We start from the raw sequence: 23,665 nt of genomic DNA on the forward strand, positions 1-23,665 counted from the left end.
ATAAGACAATGATCTAGGAAAAAAACTATGCTATTCTTGAAAAACAAATTATTTTTAATTCCACTGACTTCCTTTTACTATTTATAAGTACATTCTTGAACAATTGACTTCTACTCTTGAAATTCACTGCAAGAAACGATAGGCCTTGTCAGTACTGGGAAACATCCCATATTGATGGGGATTACTGCAAATGGTGCTGGTGGATCTGTAGGTGACGGTCTTTCTTCTGTTCCAAACCAATGCTCCAGTGTGGTGTCTAGGGACATTGTGCTGAAGGGGATGCTGTATTTTGATTTTGAAGTTAAAGTCATGAGTGCCTGATCGATAAAGATCCTACACTGCTTTCTGAAAGTGTAAGGGTAATGCCCTGTTTAAACTCTGTGTAGTGGGACTGCAAGTAACTGCTCTTGTGCATCACTCAGGTGGGTACTGCAATTAATTGGTGGACTAAATATCTGTCATAATTAATGTACTCTATGGGCTATCTCAATCTCCTCAACCCAATTACACATTGTTGGTTAAATCACATGGGGGCAATGGACACACAGAAATGGGTCTGAAAACTGTGAGCAGCTCTTTCTGGAACAATGGTCAAATATCACCCTCAGAAGTGACCAAACATCATAACACTACATGAAGCATCATGTCACTGTAATACATACTCCATTCATGAGCAATTACAAAACACTAACCACAGAGGTGTGAATGAATGAGATCTTCATGTTTTTGAGACTTAAGAAAAACATGACTTTGCTTTGTGTAAAGCTATTAAAGTTACAGTATATCTTTGATTACAGTTGTTTTGAACAGAACATTGTCCAAGCAATAAATTAATGTGGAGTATGAATAAATCTCAAGAACACAGTAAATGCAAGGAATGGAATTCAATGTAATGGTCTGAAAAACATCCTGTGTTAGGTAAAGAATGCTTAAAGGTGCCTGACTGTCACACAGCAGTGATATTTGATCTACTGTAAGTAAAACAAAATTGCAAAACAAATTTGTTTAAAAAATAACACTATTAAAGCTGTTTCTAAAGTACAGACATGCATCTCCAACCTACATTTCCTACTGAACCATTTTACCTATTGACATGTTTTAAAAAGGGTACCCCATTGGAGAGTCGATGTCAGGTGGCGGATGGGTGCATCTACCACTGAGATCACCATGAGCCTAAGCAAGTATGTGAAGAGACATCACACATATGATTAATTCCTGGAAATGTCTTCACCTTACCCAGAGAATTTTGCATGCAATATATAAAAAAGAAAGCTTGAGAAATACCTCTCATCAAGCTTTTTATACAGACAGAAAGAACAGTATGGATAATAAACCCGGAGTTGTAACCGAACTTCTACTACTGCATTCACAGCATTGACATCAGAGCAAGTAAAAAAAAACAAGTTCACCTATACTGTATTCCCCCTCAAAGTGACTGTATACCTGTATCTGTATGAGATTACTCCTTCACTTAAAATCCGATTTAGCAAGATTTAATCTAAGAATCATTGCTGGCATATTAAAGGAGCTATTTGAGCTATCTTGTCGTGTATCTTTGCACAGAGGGGTGTTTGGTGATGCAGTTGATTTGATCAGTAAGGAAGCCAGAGGGCAATTTTAAAAACTATCAAAAGATAGAACAGGAACAAAGGCACAAAGGCAGTATTAAGTTACTTCTAATGTCATCTGAAATCATCTGAAATCATCTGAAAAGATACCACTGAAACCATAAGCTTTTTTAGATGGGCAGAATGGTTCAATGGCTAACTACTAAGGGATTGTTAGGAAAAAAAACTGTTGCATTATTCACAGATTCACTGTAGTTCATTTACCTATTATTTGTAAATGTCATATTCAGAAGTACATAAGCAATAACATACAAAATTGAAAACATTACAAAGAAAGTGCACTGCCATTTAATTGTGATAATGTTCAGATTTATTGCATGATTGTGAAACTCACAAATAAATAGAAACCTTTATACAATTCCAAGTCTGAGCCAAATATATAAAAAGTTAATTGTTCCAAATATAAAAATTATCCATTACACTGCAGAAAAATCAGCTCAGGATTAGTCTTTATGCTCTTTACTCTGAAAGACTAACATCATTGTACATTGGACTTATCAATTTCTCCACAGTATTCTACTAAATTTCATTTTCAGATATCTAGAAAACTTCAATTTAAGGCATTTTGTATCATACTTGCATAGTCCGACCTTTTATGAGAAGTGAAAGCACAGAGGATAAAAGGAATTTGACACTTTTTACCTGTTATAGCGAATACAGCAGTGAATATAAAAAAAGGGCTGTGGCACGACATTACAAAAAACAGTGTATCAGTCCATAACAGTTAGAAAAAGAAAAATATACACATTAAAATAAAAAGATAATGCTTTTGTCCACAGCAGTGGATTAGGGGGTATCCATTGTTGGCATTCAAACGGTTGTACAACTATTTACACCATTAATTACATTTTACATTCTTGTGGTACAACAACCATACTCTTCCCATATTGCATCCCATCGTGACTTCCAAAAATGGAATAATCTAAGACTGTTAAGCGCAACAAGCTAAAGTTAGCACTTGTGCCAGGTGTGCCACAATAACTTTAAAACCTTTTCACAATCATGTCCTTTAAGAGTTGTATCACCGGGATACTACAGATTTTGATTAGGCAATGGGCACTTTTCACATAATATTATCGACTGTATATTGGATTCAATACTCATTTGTTGTGTTTGTAATAGTAAACAGTATAGTGATCATTCAAAAACAAAAATGGTCAAAGACTTCTTGAATCAAGGCTTGATTGAAATGATCTGGCTCTGTAAACCTATTACCAACTAGTTGCTGTAATTCAGTTTATAGTTTACAAGTTTAAAAAGCAGCAGCCAAAACAAAATGTGATGTTAGCATACCACATTGGTTCAAGAAACCAGTTCAACTTGAAAATACACTTAATCTCCATACTATTATGTTTTACTCCATTTAATATAGTACTGTAGTAATGTAGCCAAAAGAAGAAAGCCTCAAAACAACATCATGTTTATCAATGGCAGCAATCGGATTTTGGTGCAGAGAGAAAAAGCTTTATTTAGGCCCTTTGTGTACAGTTCCCAACAAAGTCTGGAACTTGCTGGCAAATACTATTGGGCAATTCAATGCATTGCTGTTCCAATACAGAAATGTGCTTGGAAGAGTATTTATGTATCGCGGTTGAAGGTTCTCTACAATTTAAATCCAGTTTCTAATGATTATCAGTGCTTTCTCTGCCAAATGTTTTTTTTTAAATCTGCACTGCATGTCTCAATTAGAATGTTACAATGCTTCAGAAACATGGATTCATTTTTCAGCAAGTCTCCGTGATAGCTAGAAGGCTAAAATAATAGCCCTTTAATAAAGACAGGTGGTCTCCTAAACTAAAACAAAACCTCAAGTCTAAACAAGGATGCTCCGTGTAGAAAAGATACTGTATACAGAAACCAGTATTCCAAGACAGAAGCAGCAGCTTCTTTGGACAAACCACTCTTGGAGGAACAGGGAAGTTATTAAACTGAATCATGCAATGCCTGATGGTATGAAAGTCTACCTCAAGCACCTGCCTAGATGTGCAAAATGTGCTCTACTACTGTCATCTGTGGAAAAAGATGAGAATTTTGATCCTTTGCGACAATTGCTGAGCCAAGATATGCATCAATGGGTTTGATGCTGAACCATTCTTCTAAAAAAAATCACCTTTGTTTATGTTGAGGGGAAAAAAGTACAGAGTTAAAGTCATACGATGAAACAAATGCTAATGTTGTACTGGAAAAAAGCAATCTGTAACTGGTTTTCCAATTCCCTTTTGCCAAGCACAGGAATTGAGTTCAACAGCAACAGAAAAAAAATCACAGAAGAATCATAAACTAAACTGTTTCTTTAAAAAAAAAATAGAGAAAAATCCATGTTTGTCAGAAGCTCAGTGTGTCTTTAGGCTCACTTATTTAAATAAGCGCATGATTCATCCAAATTCTCCTCCAAAACGTCAGAAATGACTTGGGCTGCAGGACCACGTTTTAAGTCTGTGCCCACAAGTCTGTCACTTGATAAAACAGACACAAAGAAGAAATATTTCAGGGACAGAAATTAAGATCTAAGAAGAGTATTTGTCCCAGTAGTTTATGCAAGAAACTCCTCCTGTTTTTGTGGTTTCTGGTAGCCCCCATTAGAATGTTTCTGTTCATCCAGAGCATAGCTTCCTTCATCCTTTTTCTTCATCCTGTACACCATTAAGGCTACAAGCAGTACAGCAAATGCAAGACCAATGATTCCACCAGCGATAACACCTGCAAAAAACAATATGAAACTCATTCTTAAATATACAAACTTCTAATACTTATACCCATGGCATTACTGTTTTCCTGCCTTTTCTGTAATTTGTTGGAAAATTATTAACATTTTACCCTAAAATACATTTTATTCCCATGTTAATTAAAAACACTTTGTAACCCAAGTTTGACTTAGCTAATTGTGTTAGGCAACATTACAACCTCCATATGCCAAATTATTTCTCAGCAGCAGTTTTCCCAGAATAACATTTTGTGCATACTATGTCTTATAATAAAAGTACAGTATATTGTATTCTTATCAAGGAGCAATTTGTAATGAACCATTTCTTTTTGTAATGTCTTATTGGGCGAATCTTCTGTTTTAGTCCAACTATCTCCCCAAAGTAAAAATCTACACGATTATGAAAATGTTAGTACAAAAAAACAATACTAGCTTTTCATTAAGTTTGTGGCACAATGATGTAAGAAACCTTTTCATGAATTTCATACTAAGAACATGTCTCCTCTTCTTTAGATCAAGATTCTAAGATGAAATGGGAAAGCAAAGGATCACCAATTAAAAACCTGCAATAAAACGGGTTTATTTTTACCTGCCAGCACCTCTTTGTTTTCCAGGAGTCCTTCACTTGCAGCCTGTTCTGATGTTTCAGAGTCTAAAGGACGCTCTTCCGCAAAGTATATGTCAGAATCAACCTTTAAGACAAAGTACAAAGCCATTTTACTTTTTCCATCCCAGACCAACATGAATTTCTATTTATTCGCATCTCTGCGATAAAGGAATTGTGCAGAGGCTTTACAACTGATGATTAAAAATATATTTAATGCATGCAAACGTACAGGAGAATAAAACTGAATTATATTAAAAAGGTGAGGAATACAGGCTAAATAACAAAGGAGCAAGCCAGAGCAGTAAAAAATAAAACTGACGATATGAATATATGGGATTTGCCAATTCAATTAAAAGCTATCTAAATGCTTCAAAGGTTCATTTTATAGGTGCTTCCTTGTAATTATTTAAAAAGGGCAAAACAGGTGCATTTGAACCTGAACTTCAGACAAATATTATTCTGTACCTTTTCTATGGGTTTTTCTGGTTTGACTGTGGCCAAAATGGAATTTATTTCCGTGTTGACCATTCTGGGATTCGGATGAATTTCATTCTCTGGAATTAGCTCGATGGAGGGCTGTGTGGTGTGAACGGGGATGGTGGAAGACAGGACCGAGTCTTCTCTGAAGGTCACATCTTCGGCTCCAGCAGTGGTAGGCGGCTGTGAAGGTGCAGCCACAGTGACGACGGAAGTCCCCTTCACGAAAGGATCAGCACTTTGATCATCGCTGGGGAGAGTGGCTGAAGTGCTGTGAGCTGCAGTAGTGGGCTCGAGGTCCTCAGGATGTGGGAAATCCATTTCAGCAGTAGTGCTGCCACGAGGGGTGTCTGCAGCACTGGGCGCAGAGGTGGCCACATCAACAATAGGAGGGGAGGCGACATCCCGGGTTGTTGCTTCTGGTTTGGCAGAGGTGGGCTCCTGAACGGGGATCTGTGGCATCACCGTTGTATCAGGAGATGCTGTAGAGACAGGCGTGGTTGTAACTTTGCTTGATGAAACGGGGTCCAATGACGTGGTCATTTGTTCTTCAGCCTCGTGTAATTTCGGGGATTCAGTTGTTTTCAAGACTATGGGAGTTGCAGTGACATTCAAACGAAGCTCGTCTTCAGAGGGAGTTGGGGTATCAAACACTGGGAATGGGAAAAAAAACTGTAAGGCTAAACAATATTACAAATAGATATTTACATGGCATCTTATTATGTGTGAAATTACTTATTAAAATCAGATCATGGACAGATGTCCTCTTCCTAGTTTTGAATGATGTTTGTTAAATAAATTTTACCTTTATCTGTCTGACCTATCTGTTTGTCAGGACTGATGTTTAATATTGTTTTTCTAATTGTCTCTTCAGTGTACAAGCCTTTCTAAATACAAATTCACAAGTTTTTAATCTACTGTCATTTACTGATTATTGTGTTATTTACTGCCACATAAAAACGTTTAAACTACATGGTCAGAAATGTTTCAATAGTAGCAGATTATGGTTCCTCTTAGAAAAAACATAAGTGGATCATTAACTTTTTAAATGCTATTCCCTAGGTATTTACATGTAATTTTACACAGCCCTATTAATTGTACTGCCTACTATAGCCCAAAGCAATGACTCATCCTCTCCAAAGCTGCAGGAATGGGTCAGTAAGTTTCATATTCCACGAGAACTGACTGCACAATAACAGCTTATCCTTTCCTTAGCAAGCTCTACATAGTGAAAGATGATTGATGGAAGTAGCCTCTTCAGAGGAATGAATGTTGGTGCACATGCTGGTGGTCTACAAATGACAGCAACAGTGCACTTGGGTTATGCCTTAATTCAGACAGCTCTTAGGATTTACAGGAAGTGTAAAACTGCAGGCTGCAAGAAGAACAGTCACTCCCATATAATACAGAGGTATACGTTCTACATTTGGTTGAGGTAGAGGTGAACTAATCTGCTATTAGGGCTATTTGGTAACAGTCTGTGAGGATAAAATTAATAAAACCCTGTCATGATAAAAGTCTCAATGGCCCATAAAGAATATCCTACTTATCAGATGTAGTGCAAAAATTGTGAAGGATCCAAATAAGAGCGTCTTGGATCAGAGCATCCTGGAGCTTTTGCAGAGTCTTGGATTGCTCTGTAAGAGCTGCCATTAAGAACCTCTGGCTCCTGTTTACTGCTCTTTGTTTTTTTTAGATACAGTGAGGAAGGAATTTTTAAGGTCTCCACTAATAGCATCCTCCCCTTTGTCAATGCACACAGACAAACCTTACCAGTGCCATCTCCAGAACCAGAGAAATCTTCATCATCTGATGATCCATCCAGGTCTTCAGGAGGAATTGAATTCTGGTGAATAATAATTTGACAATGATTGAGATAGGGCTCATATGGTAATCTTACAACACTTTCATCTTTAGTGACATGGGTGCATATCTTGTAATAAATGAAACATTTCCTCTAAAATACACACCATCATTTGCAAAATATCTTTTACCACAAACATTTTGACAATGTCCACAACCTGTACTGGTGCAAGCTGTCAGTCTAGGAACACAGTTTAGGGGGTAACCAAACTATTAATAAATCACACCCCAGCTACATTTAAGGCAACTATACCTCAGGATGGCTTCAAGAATACTGTTGAAGTTTGGGAAAACAGACTTCTGTGTTTTGTAAAAACTACTTTATCCCCCCCCCCCTTAATAAAGTGCCCTTAAATCACTCATGGCCAATTCTGAGTGTTAAATTGACGTAATTAAAGAACAACAGTTTACAAATTCTGTATGTTTATTACAAAATTTAATCAAAAACATGCATAGAGTGGTACTTCTCTTGTCTGTATAGAGGTGTATACAGTACATTGTGTGCATTAGGGGTATAAAAGTGAAAGCAATATGGGGTACACAACTCTGAACATTCTCATCGCCACTCAGTTCAATTATAGCTTTATGTGTAAATCTGCCAAACTAGACCTAAACAGAACACATTAATGCACGGTGCAAGGAATGCTTTTGTGCAGAAGACCTAAACAGAAAGGATACTGGATTTTCAACCCCACATAAATGTGAGAAACATCTTTCAAAATGAACACTAGAGTACACATTTCAGTTTCACTGTAGTGTTTTGTTAAAATCCCCAATGCACTATTACAGCTGAGGGTGTTTTCAGGTACCTTATCTTCAAGATACTGGTCTCATATGGCATTCGCCTATAACTAATCTTTGGCCAAAAACTGAGCCCAAGAGAAAACTTGAAGAGATGCGAGATGGCAGGTATGGTCTGTGCAACAGTTCCCATGAGCTGCATGACTGCCTAAGCAAACTGCAATGCTTTTGAAATATTATGAAAACAAATCACTTTAGAGAGCAGTCTCCTTGTTTTAATCTTCCCAGAACCAACTTTTTACCTCATTGACTTTTGTCTTTTAACTTAATGATAATTTTTTGGAAGGAAAGTCTTTGTGCTTGCCATAATAAAACAGGAAATAAAATAGTCATAATGATAATGATAATTTACAGCCTTCAGTATCGTTCTTGGAGCCCATCTGTTTCAGCAGCAGGTGAACAAAAGCAATCTGAGACTGTTGGTCTGATTGCTATAGTGGGGGGAAGCCAAGGATTCTCTTTGAATCGTGTGTTAAATCTGACTGGTGTCCGAAGAGCAAGGCCTGGGTTCTCTCCATTTCTCCACTCACAAGCTCAAGGGGTTGGAGCCAGGAGCTGGAGTTGTGTTTAGGGCACAAGGTGCTCTGTTATTTTCCTTGTTGCAGAGCCCTGAGACATGTGAGGAGCCAGACTCTTGAGATGAATGGTTTCTGAACGCTTCTCAGGCTAGATCTCTGGACTGGAAGCCCCGAAAATCCTAGTAATCTATATCCCTCTTGGTACCTTTTACTACTTTTTAGTAGTTTGTGTACAAAGAAGGATCTCCTTAGAGTCATCCTTTTAAATGTTTGCGATTTTCTCAGCTCTTTGTCATACACAATGTACAAAAGAGTGACGTATTCAATAAAATGGATAAAAAAGGAGACTTGGCACCTGTCAAAAGGTTTGATGAAAGACATACTTGCACTACTGTCTAATCATTTATAAATGTTGTTATGGCTTACATAATGTCCCAGTTTTTCTGCAAAGAAAATCTTTGTATTCATAAACATGGTTTTTAAAGATAAGCCAAAAACACATTTTCTTTAAGAACATAAGAGCGGGTAAAAATAAGAAAAATCCATTTGGTCCATCCAGCCTGTTTGGCTCCCATTTCTTAAAAGAAGCCAGGGTATCGGCTTCAAAACAGGAGTGGATCGCTTTCTCCAGACTCAGGCAAATCTTTCCATGGATGTGCATTTCAAAGCAGGAACAGGGGGCACTTCTTCAAGCATACGTTCTCACTTGTGGCCTCTAATTTTTCATTCGCTACATTCTTAAGATGTCTGCTGGGTCGACTTTCAGTTCCGTTAAGGGTTTTGAAGACTTGAATCAGGTCCTCAGATGGTCTTCTCTGTTCAGGTTTAGTTTTTTCAGCTTGTTAACCTAGGCTATTCCTTTAAGCCCAGGAATGATTCCAGAGAAGCAATAACTTTATAGCTTTGATATCTCTGTGTAAATACACTGTACTCTATGAATGCCATCTGCCAGGTGTTTGCCTGTCTTGAATTCCGTCTACTTTTTTCCCCCCCAATTTCCTTTGCTGCATCTACAGTGGCCACAATCGTCTATAGTTCACTAACTATTCAAGAATCTAGATATTTGAAATCAATTAAGAAATACAGTAATACTAATACAGATCCGCTTACTGAATATTCACCTCTTACCCATACTCAGTTTTCTATCCTTTAGCCAGTTCTCAATCCAGGAACGAATTTCCTTGAATGTCTATTGCATGCAATTTTGGCAAGTAATTATTTATGAGGTGCATAAACACACATTTTCTTTAAATCCAATTATACCACAATGCATGATGTTAATCCATTAATGTTTCTTCTTTTTTAAAGAATTCCAAAAGTTTAGTTAAGATCTACCTTTCTAAAACCATGTTGACCAACTTCTCGGATCTTAATCTCATGCAGATGCTTCTCTAGTTCAGCTTCCATAAACATGCATGTAATAGAAGATGTTTTGGTCTATAATTAGTTGGTTGAGATTTGTCACACTGTTTATGGATGAAAACTACGTTCATTCTCCAGTAAGTGGGTATTACCCCCATCTTGAGAGACTGTTGAAGTGGTTTGGTAATGGTTTATAAGTGTTTATTTAAGCTGAATACCATCTGGCCCAGAGGATATACCATTAGGCCCTGAATATTCACTTAAGTGCTTCTCATACCTGTAACATTTATTTCCTCTTTGGTAAATACCAGAGTGAAATAATTTAATACATCTGCCATTTCCCTTTAATTGTCTAAATCTTATGCCTTTCTAAACACTGTTAGTTTATTTGATTAAGTCGGAACATGCATTCCACCTATCTGACCGCATACAAAATGGCTCAGAGACATTTCTCACATGACACTTAAATCTGGAGGTCCTATCCCCATGCCAATTTGTCCGCCACAACAAGAAGCTCAGAATGAGTCTGAGCTTGAGCTTCTCCTTTATCATTTCACATCCTAATTTAAAAGGTATAAGTCTGCCTGAATTGGAAATCCTCAAACTAACATACAAGTCTTCCAAAAATGGCTTCTCTCATCCTCGAGATCACCTGCTGCTGCACATGCACAGCAGAGGCCAGACCGAAACCTAGAGGAAGCAGATAATTACGGTCTTGCTTACTTTAAAAAACACTCATCCAATCAAAAAACATTTTCAGCATCAGGTGACAGGGGAAGGGGCAGGGCATGGAGCCTGTATGAAGTCTGTAGATAGAAGGGAGACTGGAGGCAGAGGGTGTCTTTCCCTTAAAAAAAAAGTGACCTTAAAACAAAATCTTAAAAACAGTGACCTCTCCACCTCTCCCGGTGGTGACTGAATAACATCCACAAGCAGTGCACTATCCTGTCGGTGAGGAGCTGGCCTTGCCATTGAGTAACATTCACAATTTTCACTCTTAATAGGTTTTATACATTTTCACACATCTTTCACATTTTCTTAACTTTAAATTGCAGAGAGAAGTAGAACCTCCCCTTAAATGACCGCTGGTGTAGATACTCCTAAACACCCCCAGTTACAGTTTTACAACAGACTATCCGGAGAAATGCAGTTAGCAGTTTTTCTCAGTGTCTTAAGCGTTCTCAGTGTTGGAGATGTAGGCTGCCTGGCTGGTTTTGCAGTGTTTTGCAAAACCTATCAAGGCACATAAGTGCATGCCCTCTTGGCACAATTCTAAAAGGAGACCAGCTCCCCCCAAGACCCTGTATTGGATGAAGTGGTTAAATGGATGGATAGACTATTAAATGCTGAGGCTCCTTAGCCTTTGTCTGCCACTGATCTAGAATACTCAACTCAACAGCAGCAGCTTTATCCTTGCTGGCAACAATCAACAGCCTTCTTTATTATCCTGGTGTATTACCTTTCAAGGTGTTTCAGGTTTAACAGCCAAACATAAAACAGAACAGCAGAAAGGTTTAGGGTTACTGCTGAAAGGCTGCTACAGCGTTCAACCTTAGACAAGTCCTTTGCGATTTGGGAACTGATATTAAATTTAAATTAATGCATGCACGACCAAGAGGATCTCTCTCTCGTGTAAAAAACATTCTGGCCTATTTAGTGCAAAGGTCATTGGGATTAGTTTCTGAAAGGTATTCAGGCTGAGACTATGGGCTGGTGCTGCAGCTCTTAACCAGCCTTGTGCGATTACATGTAGGTGTATCTCTATGCAATGTGATCTCTTTATTTGTATCAGCTTTATCTAGGAGTAAAGGATAAAGGAATATCTTTTAAAAACAAATTCCAGAGTCCTTTAAATCAGTCTGAAACAGAAAAAACAAGGACCATAGGATATACAGCAAGAAAAGGTAGTATCGGAAGAACTTTAACTGAGAAAGCTAAATCTGAAAGCTGAGCAATACATTTTTTTTTTACTTCGCTTTATCAGATGTCATGCTGAGACCTGAATATTAGCTGTGATGTGGTAATACCTTCCAAAACTCAGTGACATTATGCAACTAAGTCCCACCTCATCCTCAGGGGAGGGCTGTGAACTGATCAAAGATTCCATTGCACAAAGCGATTGATGGGGAACGAATAAGGGACAGGTACTGGCAAGTTGGCCATTAGTATGGGACTTAGGAAAATGGAAGCATAATTAGGAAAGCTTTAGAGAAAGACCATAGTATAGTTATTTGCTCATTTAAAATATGCTGAAAGATTAACACGTTCTACAGCAGAAAATTGGCAAGAATCTACAAGGTAAATGCAAATGAGAGTCCATACCCACTGCCATAAAAACCATGAAATTGATCAGCACAACAACAAACAATTTAAATACTCTATTGTGCTCAGACTATTCTTGAGAATTCCTTCTAATGCATCATACAGAGGTGTGCTGCCTCTATATGCAATGTGCTCTGCCACTAAAGGTTTTAATGCTGTAATTAAGCCTAACAGACTGAAATGATCTGTCATAAATGTAGTTCTGGATAAATATACTGTAAATCGGTCTCTGTGTTCAGATGGCCTGGGTAAATCATTTATTGACTTATTTGCCTGCTATCAAGTGAGGTCCTTATTGCTAAGAAGCAGAGAAAGAATTCTTCCCAATTACATACACTGTACTACAGTACTGTATTCATCTATTGGAATAGAGCTTTTAATGAATAAGAGGCCCGTTTCCAAGTCTGCATATATAACTCATGGAAACGATGCCAGTTCTGGCCCTGACCAAACCAGGTACAGCTCACTGCTTTATAAAGCTCCCTATGGAGCCTTGCAATAAAATGATAGCTGCAATAGAAATCATTAGCTAATGAGCAAAAGAAAGGACTGAGAAGGGGACTCCGTTTCTTTAAAACCTCAGGTTCCCTTCCATGAAACTGGCTTCATTACACAAAACCAAAGTTATTTGCTCTCTCCAGGTCCCTCCCTTCTCCTTCAGTAAAGCCACAGCCTTGCACATTTCACCAAACAAAATACACCGCATGCAGCCGGCTGCAAAAAATTGACCAGGTTCCTTTTGCACAGCAAGGGTAGATTAAACTTTGTGAAATTAACATCAGAAAATGTTCAATGGAAATGTTAAACCATAAAGCAATTTATATCCTGATCAGTGAACAAGCGTCAGCTATCTGATGACTCATTCTTCACGCCACCTTTACAGTAAAGAAATCTGAAGCTTTTTTGGCACACAAAACTATACAGCATGTCCCACCCTGTCTTTTTTTTTTACAATAGAACTACAGTGCTTTTAAAGGCCCCAGGATAATCACCGAGGCTAATAATTTAGTCTGTGAAACAGGTGCAATGCAATCTTGTCAGAGAGATAACTGCAATACTTAATATTCTTTTTAAAAACTATATTCTGCTCATCAAGCAATGAAAGAAACAATTCTCTGAAGCTTACTGCAATATTTCAAGGCGTGGAAGAACCAGTAATTGCTTTCAGTCTGACTGAAATCTCCACTGCAAGTGCCAGACATGCACCTTACGTGTCTCTGTACATAAAGACTCACATGGAAAAAGACTTCATCATTTAAAGACAAGAAATAACTTCAATGGTTATCTCAGCCTGTGACATAATTGCAAGAGACAAATATTGCTACACTGAATCATCATTATAATCATTATCTGTTTTACAAAATTAATCCATTTGCTCACAGCTTTATTTGAGATGAGCCAGATATGCTGTGTCTGCAGCCCTGCCTTTCCTAGCACTCTCAACACAGAGCATCCTGGCAAGGATTCATGAATGTATAGGAAACGCGTTGCTGATATAAATGGGAGCATTGAAGGACTCCATCAATGGCACCCATGGAATGTGCAGTTATCAAGATGGGAATTATACTATATTGGTCTTGATGACAGCCCTTGTCATCACCCAAGTGGATCAGCTAGCTGGGGTTTAAGGTATGCAGAGGTCTAAGTCAGAGATGAGATTCCAGCAAACAAAAGACTCACACCGCAGGAGGGGATTGGGAAAAAGAAATCGGAACACGCATCGTGCCAAAAGGGGCAAAATCCTTGCAGAAATAAAATGAAAGAGTGGCCTTTGCTCCAAGAAACTTTAAGAGACTGAATTCTAAAGAATTCTGAAATACTTCAGCTCATATCAGCTCCAGTAAAACTATAAACTGTGCTGCTGATGAAATGCATTTGTTTTAACCTGCCAAACCCTGGGCATCACCCTAGAATTGGTAGAATGGGACAATACTGCCTCAAACAGCTGGGACTCGGTGCACTGTGCAGCTTTCTGGAGTTGCAGGAGAAATGTCAAGCTTACAAGAAAGGCCTACGTCAACATACAAAACAGGAAGGTATTCTACAAATATACTCATTTTCTACATTTATCTATAGGATATATAACGACCAAAAATATTGGTTTTTAAAAATATTTTTCCAAAGACATTACCACCATTGAATACCTTAAATAATCAAGGTTAAAATTTGATTTCACTGTAAATCATTAGACTGAACCACATATGCAATCATTTTAAACAGTGTTTATTCAAAAAAGTTCAAAGACCAATTTTTTCTCTCTCCCAAGGCTAATACCTCAGAACACCAATACAGAGGTGTCACCGACAATGTGAAAATCAGTTTAGTTTAAGCTTGGTCCAGACCTTTTAAAAAATATTCCTGTCAAAGTTACTGCCACTTGCATTGACAGCTCTTCTGTCAAAACAGTGGGCCCAACCTGTGAAGCTGTTGGAATCTCAAGCAAAGTTCCCTCAAGAAGATACAACTCAAAGACATGAAACATAAAACAGAAATGCTTTCTGGTGTCCTACCAGGATGTCATGGACAAAGCATTCTCCAACTACACTACAGTCAGGGCTGGAAAGTGTAATTTACTGTCACAAGAAGCTTTCTTCTTGTGGCATTCCATTAAAAAGATAAAAGCAGGGACACAGTCTGTTCATTCATATTGGTCGGCCTGAGCTTACCGATGTGACAGCTGGTCACATACTTCAACAGAGTGTGTAAGCCCCCACATGAAAGATAAACGTCTCTCACAATGTCAGGTCGGTCTTAGTTTCTAACCTTCCACATACAGACCGGTCTCATCTGTGTTCCAGGATGTTTACATCTTTGTTAGCAGTGCCTGTTGTAATAAGACTAACCATCATGTATTTTAAATTCATGGAGAATTGTACTTAAGAGATTACTAACCTGTTTTATTGGATGCAGATGGCTTTGCTGCTGCCATATGGAGAGAGATCATGGAAAAGCATAGAAAATCTTGCCTGGGAAATCCTGTATACCACGTGTTGAACACTACTATTTCACCCATGATTTTTTAATCAGAGTAAACATTTATGTAAAAGAGAATGATGAAGTCAAACCAACTTTTACTGTGCCCATCACTTTCAGAATCACCTTACTGTTGGAAATGGAAATTGCCTCTAAATATTAGGATTAAGATTCTGCAGATAAAGATTTATGTTTTTTAACAAAAGTAGTGGTAACAGTAAAAGTGTTGAAATTCACTAGGTCTATCTTCAATAATGTACAGTAATTTAGTTTCCATGTTTACACACATGTATTGGATATAAAAATGGAAACACCTGGGTAAATAGGGACACCAAAAATATTCACATAGGTGTAGCTCATTTGTTAAGCAAATAACATACCAGCATACATGAGGTTGTATATAAAAATGCTGTAAAGGCCTGGTCGTCTATAATTATGGCGAGCATGGCTCCAACAGGAGACCTCAGTGACTCTGAAAGAGTGGTAATTTTGGGGGTATTTGGCAGGAGTGACCAAGACAGCCCAAGTTGCAGATGTTTCACGAGCAGCAGTGTCTAAGGTGATGTCAGCATAGAAGTCAGAGGGAAAGGCCTTAGCAGAAAAGAGCAACAACTGGCAGAAGCACATACTCCACACACGATATTCACGCACAAGGTAATAGAGGTGAACAATGCAGCTCAATGAACTGCAAATGTCAATCTGGGACATGAGTAGTCAGTTTAATCAAAAACAGTCATCCAAAAACTCCACAGAGTGAGTGAGACTCAACAGTCAGTCTGCAGTACAGAAGCCACTCATCACACCTGGCAATGCACGTGCAATCGAGCAGTGCAAAGAGCACAAACAATTGATTAATGAGCACTGGAAAAATGAGATATCGTCCGATGAATCATTCTTTGTCATGTGTCTGTGGACACTAACTTATACAACCACAGCCCTGAGTTGTTCTGGTGCTTCCATAATGTTGTGGGGTGCATTTCCCTGGTGTAGCTTGGATGTACACATAGTACACTCATAGGGTTAAGGCCAGGTCAATGTCAATCACTATTTTATGGTACTATAATGGTCATATTTATCATACTGCATGTTAAAGTATTTTTCCTACAGAGGGATCCATGTGTCATTGCCTTCTCAGCTGAACAGCAGAGATATTGTGGACTGACATCAGGAAATGGCCTGAACCACTTTCCACTACCCTACCATCCACCTGGCGTGTATTGATCGACTTTCACATGGAAGAATGGAGCCATGTCATTCCTGCAGAAGTCCAGATGCTGGTAGACTATGCCATGATGCAAACTGGCAAAACAAGATGGCCCAATAGTCTATTAAATGACTTTACATTGGTGTTTCCATTTTTGGTTTACTTCCTGCATATTTCCCTGCCAAGAGGGGAAACAGGCACTACTAGAAGAACTCAGACATCATAAAACAAACGAGACAGAATTTTGAAAAAAAAAGTAATGGTGAACCCTGTTTGTTTTCCATCAAGAGAACAAGTGGGTGTGCGCAATTATGACTGTGAGTGAGCACAGCTCAAATCATCAAGAGGAGCCTTTGAAACCACCACTTCCAGCCTTCACAGATGTTTCTGGTCTGTTACTGAAGAACTGAAGAGGGATTAACTCATACAAAAAAGGCCCGTTTAAAGGTCAGGCAAAACCAAGAGTTGAACCTATTTGCCAGCTTTACTACCCCTAGGACACAAGGTTCACACAAACCCTAACTGGTACAGACTGCATGAGTCCCATCTGGTGTGGGAATCTAGTATCAAGATGGAACTGTCTAGACCTCTGCATACAAGCATTCTGTACTGCCTTTCCTGCACAAAACTGACTCGTTAAAAAACAGATCTTGAAAATCCTTCCCAACCCTGGAAAATTAATCTACACAAGTGAAAAAAGAACCCATGAACCAAAGATATTCTGTAGAGGAAAGGATCATAGACAGAAAAGGAGAATATCTGCAGCTAAAGAAGATAAGAACCAGTACAGCAAAATATTGACAAAGCCATTGTGGTAGGAAAACGCCATCATCTTTAACATATAATATGAAATAGATTAAATTGATTACAGACAGGAAACAGACTGAAGAGTACATAGAAGCCTCACAATGAAAGACCTTTTTTACGTAAATATGCCTACAGACAGTGAAAAAGTATGACAACACTGATAACCCCAATGTTACAAAAAACTATGAATAATATCTAGTAGCGAATGAAGACCATATTAAGAGGAAGATCTGAATATAACCTTCTAATGATACAGTAAAAAGCATTTTAGGTTTTGAATACCATTTTGATCTGGTCTTTCTTTGAAAACATATACAATTTAATTTATGGAGCAGAAGAGGCAAAATTTACATTCACCGTGACCGATTGTTGGACGAAAATCAATTTAATCAACTTGTGGGGAATCTTCACAAATGTACATAAAAAGAGTAAGTAAACAATTACACAAGTATTGACTTACAACTTGACAAGAAAACCACCCAAATGTTTTAATCCAGTAAATATATTTCAGAATTCTGGAAAATAGATCTGGCGGGAGGCTTCCTTATATGACCTCGTGAATCCAAATCTAATTCAGGCAAGAACAGAGCATTAGTCTGTTAAAATACTATGGTATCAAAGTGGAGAGTCCACAGGGACATGGAAGGGTAATAAGTTATCTGGTGCCTGATAAGAAATGCTGAGATTAAAGATTCATCTACAACAATTATGGCCCTGAGTCTGCTCATGAACATACAGTAGTGTGTCTGGATTATACGTAATTAAAACTGATTAAATACAAGACTCCAAGCAGTCATCTTTGTGAAGACATTTCTTTCAGACTTTAGCAAATTAAACTTAGAAATATTCTATTGTCCAGGACTGGGCTATTGAAAGTCCAATAGGAAATCACATTTTTACATTTAGAATAGAATTTATAAAGAGCTCTCTCCTCAAAAGGCCCACGGCTTCATTCATTTGTAATTCTTGAATGAACGCAAAAATGTCAACAGTCTGGTCATATGCTTTCACCTATCTTCCAAAACTGCTTGATTACCAACCTTTCCAATTTTGTTTCTGTTTGTAACGTTTTAATTTATCCCATGGTAAAAAAAAAACACAAAATGAAAAAAAAAATGCAAACTGTAACTAACTCCATTCCACCAGCTCAAATGTTCATTTTCACCCTGAATGACAGCCTGGATATTTAGGTTGGAGTTTAAACATTTGATGATTATTTGTATGAAACTGATTAACAGAAACTGTCTGACTATCTCACAGCAGTAACTTCAGCATTTACTTGTTCCTTATTTATTAAACAGTGGAGAAATGGGAAGTCTATTATGTGAATACGGTACAGAATGTCACTGAAAAACATGGACATGTACAGCAGGTCATAGTTTAAAGGTTTTAACTGAAAGTCCTATCATGGATAACTCACCTCATATTATGTCTGAGATGTTGAAATTTTCTTACACAAAGCAGCAACATCCAGACAGGAAACCAAAGGGTCTAAACATTCACTGCATGCTCACTTCCTAAATACATATGTACTAATGTGTCATCCACAGGATAATGGTCAAAGACACTGCGATTTATGGAGGGGAAACCAAACTTCTCACTGCATCACTAACTCAGAAAGTTATTTCATGGAGACATTACCATCTGATTGATGACTGATGATCCTGTCTCCACCATTAGCAGACTGGAAAATAATCGAAGACCCAATAACATTTTTCCAAAGAACACCCTTCTCAATAAAAAAAAATATTCACTACATTTCATAGTTAGAATCCCTTTATAACCTTTGTACAGTAAAGGTTTGACACATTGTAAGTGTGAAAGTAATTTCAGGACAGGTACAGTATCTTATCAGTGACTCACTGTGTGTGAATTAAGCATTAGTGAGTTAAAGGATGCATTTGCAATGGTATTAAAATAGTTCCTTTAGCCCATTAATGTGATGGATGGATGAGATCCTTGGATCAATTAACTACTATCTACCAAAAAGTGAAGATGGGCCATATGGCTTCCCCTCATTTGTACCTTTTCTTATAATCAGAAAAAAATGCAGCAGGTCCTCAGCTTTAAGCAGAGCAAGTTTACTTAATTTTATCCACAAACTTAATCTGCAGGCTCAACGGGATAATAAAAAATAAGGTTTCTATCTATGCAACTGCCATGAGGTGCTTACATAATTATATATTTTTTTGGCTATACTGGAAATATATCATTAAACTAAATTTAAGAGTAACTTCCTCACACTGATTAATAATGGACACGTCCTAGAAAAACACAAGGGTGCAGCACACTGCCCTCTTACCAGTGAATAGTTGTATACTTTCTAAATGACACTAGAAGGCGGCTCCACAGCCGAAGCATTGCGTTTCTTTTTTCTCTTTTCAGCAGAGAATAAACCTTTACTTGTTCCTTTACTTTCTAAATCTCAACTGAATAGTCTATCAAATAGCCTATCAATACAGTCTAACAGAAAGAGACATCCATTCCTGTTGATTTAGTATTAAAATTTCAATTAATGTTAAGGCACCTGTAAAATCTTGTCATTTCACATACTAATTCAGTGTCTTATAAAGACAGTACTTTATGTGAAACTTGTCAATAGTGAGGGGGTGTTTAGAATTTAAGACTCTTAAGTTCTGAACACTCCTTCTCTTTCAGATTCTGCCTGAATGGAGAACAACAAGTCCAGAGTGACCAACACTAGCATGGTAATTCAGAAAGACTCCCTGAATCACGGCCTTAGGCCTAGTATTTCCCAGTGTTTGACAGGGAGACGGGGACATACTGTGTCAATCAGATGTTAACGACTCCTTGAAAGAGCTTTCCGAGTTATTTTGAACCTAACACCACAGCATCAAAAGGCAGATCGTATAACCTACTGCACACTACATTAAGGTGGAAATCGCCACTCTCTAAGATTATTGCTACCAAGCGAATTTCAGCATCTGCATAATTACGAGTTCTACTCAAAGGTGTAAATGGTTGTCAGTCATTGTACATTACAGAGCATGAGAATTATTCTCATTTAAATTTGGTCTATTAAAATGTTATTGCCACAAGAAACACCAATGCAGTAACATTAAAATTAACCAACACAGAATATCAATTCTCAAAGTTATGATGCACCTTAGATTTAAGACAAAACATTACTTAATACAGTTTGTGCTTAACCTTTATTTTGCCACTTTCTTGAAAAAAAGACCACTTTTGTTGCAAAGAATATCAATGGCATGCCTAAACCAGTCAGAAATTACATCATATAAAAGGTTAAACACCAGGCACTGAAAGGTATCTGTCACATTAAAACAAAAAAGTATGTCTTCAGTCAACAGTAAAAACACCCTGGCTCACAGCCTGCCTAGAATTGCTGAAGTGCCATTTAAATGGAGACCACTTTCTTGAAGAGCAGACATGGTAATCATTCGTATCCAGTCACAACAAATTTACAACCTCTCAGGAAAGAAAAACAAAGTCTCAGGAAATTTATTGCAATTACACAGGGGATGCAAAGCAGTAAATTTCCATTTTATTTTCAATATTTTCTTGTAGGGTTTCAGTGCAGTTTACCTCTACCATCTTTTAGGACAATATCTCCTAAACACTTCTAGAACTCGTTATTTTAAAACCTCTAAGGAGTGTTTAAGTGACCTACTCTCAATTTCAGATTTAGAAATATATGAAGTGTCAGAGACTGCAAACCATATTTTTTTAAATAAAGCTAACTAAAAATCCCTATACCTCCCACACACACCAATCCAAACAAAATAAAGTACAAATTAAATAATAAAAATGAACACTTTTCACGAAACTCATGAGTCAAAGCAGTTCTCATATTTGCAGCGCTGGGCACATTATAATAGGAGACTCAAGCGAATGTACAGATTACATAATTAAAGAACAATGACTGTGCATGATTCATCACTGACATTTACTGAAATTACATTAAACAGAAGCCTTAAGGCTTCTTGCAGGAAGATATTTGGTTACGTCAAACCAAGATGGAAAAGGGGAGGTTTCAATGGAAATGAGATTTCACAGGAAAAGTCCAACATTTTTTTTCTGTAAACGACCACTGAGCAAGGGCTTGGTCACAGTGGTAATTGATGTAACATTCTGAAATGGAAACGCATCTAGTCCCTTCTCCTTAGAACCCTACTAAAGCCTACCTTAAACAATAGTACTGTGGTGCTAGTTCTTGCCAAACATTATAGGAAAATAGATAAACTCTGTTGTAGCTCTGAAAAAAGCTAAAGGGGCAGCAAGTCACAAATTGCGAAGGACGGAATTGAAAATATTTCACTGAGTAAATCTTAAAAGTATATTCTGAAGCAATACGTTTCTACTAATCAAAGCAGTGCTAATCAGAATCTTCAGAATAAAAGGCTGCACTGTCTATTGACATCGGGTCTGGATTTATTTTAATATCTAATTTGCTAACTATTTTGCATAACGGACACTTATTTTTCAATAGTCAAATTTAACTTTCAACTAACTGACCTAATAGATTCTTTTACAGGGGGGAAAAAAGTGTTCCTTTTTATGTTCCTGCCATCTGACATGAACAGAGGGATCTTAATTTAAATGCAATTACTCCTTCAAGATGAAAAAGCAATGAACAGATCAATTCTGACAGCCGGCCAATGTTAGGAAATGAGATGTATTGCGCTCTATCGCTTCTGTTGCTAGAGTTTAATATACATTTTACTCCAAACTCTTAGATTAAAGGGTAATAAATCCACAATGCAATAAACAAAACATTTAATGGCGTAATATTACGATTGTGCAGAAAGTCTAAATTATTTTATCTTGGAAGTTAATCACAGAAGAATCAGTTTTGTAAAGTCTGACTAAACCGTATTACTGCTACACAAGCTTAAAGCCACTATATTGCATTGTCGATTATACAGATGGGTTCGGTCTTTAAAGATTTAACTTCCTCTAACCTGTTCAATTCAAAGATTTATCATCCCCTGTGGAGATTTGTTTTATGGCAGTCCAACACAACAATACTACAAAAACCGATAAACATCACAAAGAATACAGAACAATTTGTAAAGCGCACTACAGCGGTGCAGTTTCAAAGCGCCCGAAACTCAGACGTGGAATCTCACATTCTGCTGTTCTGCAATTGAATGACAGACTGCGTGCGTGTACACCAGGATTTGAGAAGATGTCATTTTTTTAGATGGAATCCTGAACAGTAGTCTTTTCAATTCATTCCTAAACACATTTAACCTATCGAAGGAGTTAAAAGCCCCATTTACATGCCAGTACAAACCATGCAAGCAGTGAATGTTAAATTAACAGCTGATCAATTCTCAAACACAGGATTCATTTAAGAATCAGTGTCCCAATACGGAGTTGAAAAATGTTTGTGAGAGAGCAATGTGGGGAAAACTAAGAAAAGGAATTATGAGTTGTATTTCCATCACACAGAAACGGAAAAGTAAAAAACAAAAAAATCGAAAAAATAAAGAAGCAGGTCCTACTACTAATAACACCGCTAAAAACAGAAGTGGGGGGATTTTAAATAAAACATCTTGCAAAATAAAGTGTCGTGTTTTCGAAAGTTGTGTGCACTCCCTTTGTTAGTTGTTTCGTCTTTGCTTGGCCTTCTGTGACAGTCAAATGATAACTTTGTTCCGTTTCCATTCAAAGGAATTGTATATACCTAACAAAAGAGACCATCACCTGACGAGCTCCGAGACAGATATATTAAACCCGTTTGTCTTTCATCTTTCCCCCCACTGCAGGCTTGTTTCTCCAGTTTATCGACCACCGAAACACAATGAGACTGAAGAAACAACAACCGCAAACCAAACGCACCCTCTTCTCCTGCTTAGTTTTCAAACACAGAAAGTCTTTAACAATTTAGAAAGAGTTGGTTAAACTCACCGATAAGGCAACAGGAATCCATAATCCCAAACACAATAGCAGCACTGCAGTGTTATGCATCCTCATTCTGTCTTGTTGCGAGTTTTCTTTGAATGTTGGGAAACTCTGTTCTTAATTAAAAAAAAAATAAGCAACCGGGTAACAATTCTGTCCTTCACTCCCAGTAGCGTTGTCACGCTTGTGGTGAATTAAGAATAGAGAGTGAGAGCGAAGATTATAATAACTTCGTCGGCAGGACTCCGCCCTCCAACTGATGCCCTGCGCTCTGTCTAGTCAAGGTGAGCTTGCAAGAACCGCCCTCAGTCCAAATTTGGACACATCCGTTCCTTAGTAGAGGGTAGTACTACCGGAGAAAAATCTGACATGCGTGATTTTTGTGTTATCGGAAGAAACTAACACGTAAACGAGCGAAATTTCATAACATTAAAAATACGGAATACAACGAAGGAGAAGTAGAAGGGGACAGCGCTGATGTGGAATCAATATAAAACTGATTGTTTATGG

The 23,665-nt window shown here is 37.7% G+C and overlaps 1 protein-coding gene across 1 annotated transcript; it reads right to left on the reverse strand.

Moving 5' to 3' along the window:
* Nucleotides 1-1,915: 1,915 nt before the first annotated feature.
* Nucleotides 1,916-23,407, reverse strand: LOC148675107 (syndecan-1-like). Its single transcript, XM_088626116.1, has 5 exons — nucleotides 23,162-23,407; nucleotides 7,190-7,262; nucleotides 5,405-6,069; nucleotides 4,922-5,024; nucleotides 1,916-4,328 (listed from the first exon to the last, which is right to left on the reverse strand). Exons 1-5 carry the CDS (start codon nucleotides 23,225-23,227, stop codon nucleotides 4,162-4,164), a joined length of 1,074 nt encoding a protein of 357 aa, XP_088482242.1. The 5' UTR covers nucleotides 23,228-23,407; the 3' UTR covers nucleotides 1,916-4,161.
* Between the last annotated feature and the right edge of the window lie 258 nt (nucleotides 23,408-23,665).

This window comes from Lepisosteus platostomus, chromosome 3, assembly GCF_059453375.1.
Source record: "Lepisosteus platostomus isolate fLepPlt1 chromosome 3, fLepPlt1.hap1, whole genome shotgun sequence".
NCBI classification, from domain to species: domain Eukaryota; kingdom Metazoa; phylum Chordata; class Actinopteri; order Semionotiformes; family Lepisosteidae; genus Lepisosteus; species Lepisosteus platostomus.

Excerpts from the sequence above, each read along its gene's own strand:
- LOC148675107 (XM_088626116.1), bottom strand. The coding sequence starts at position 23,227 with ATGAGGATGCATAACACTGCAGTGCTGCTATTGTGTTTGGGATTATGG. Across the intron at positions 7,263-23,161 it reads GGATTCCTGTTGCCTTATCG|AATTCAATTCCTCCTGAAGA; the intron begins GTGAGTTTAACC and ends ATTATTCACCAG. Across the intron at positions 6,070-7,189 it reads TGGTTCTGGAGATGGCACTG|TGTTTGATACCCCAACTCCC; the intron begins GTAAGGTTTGTC and ends TCCCATTCCCAG.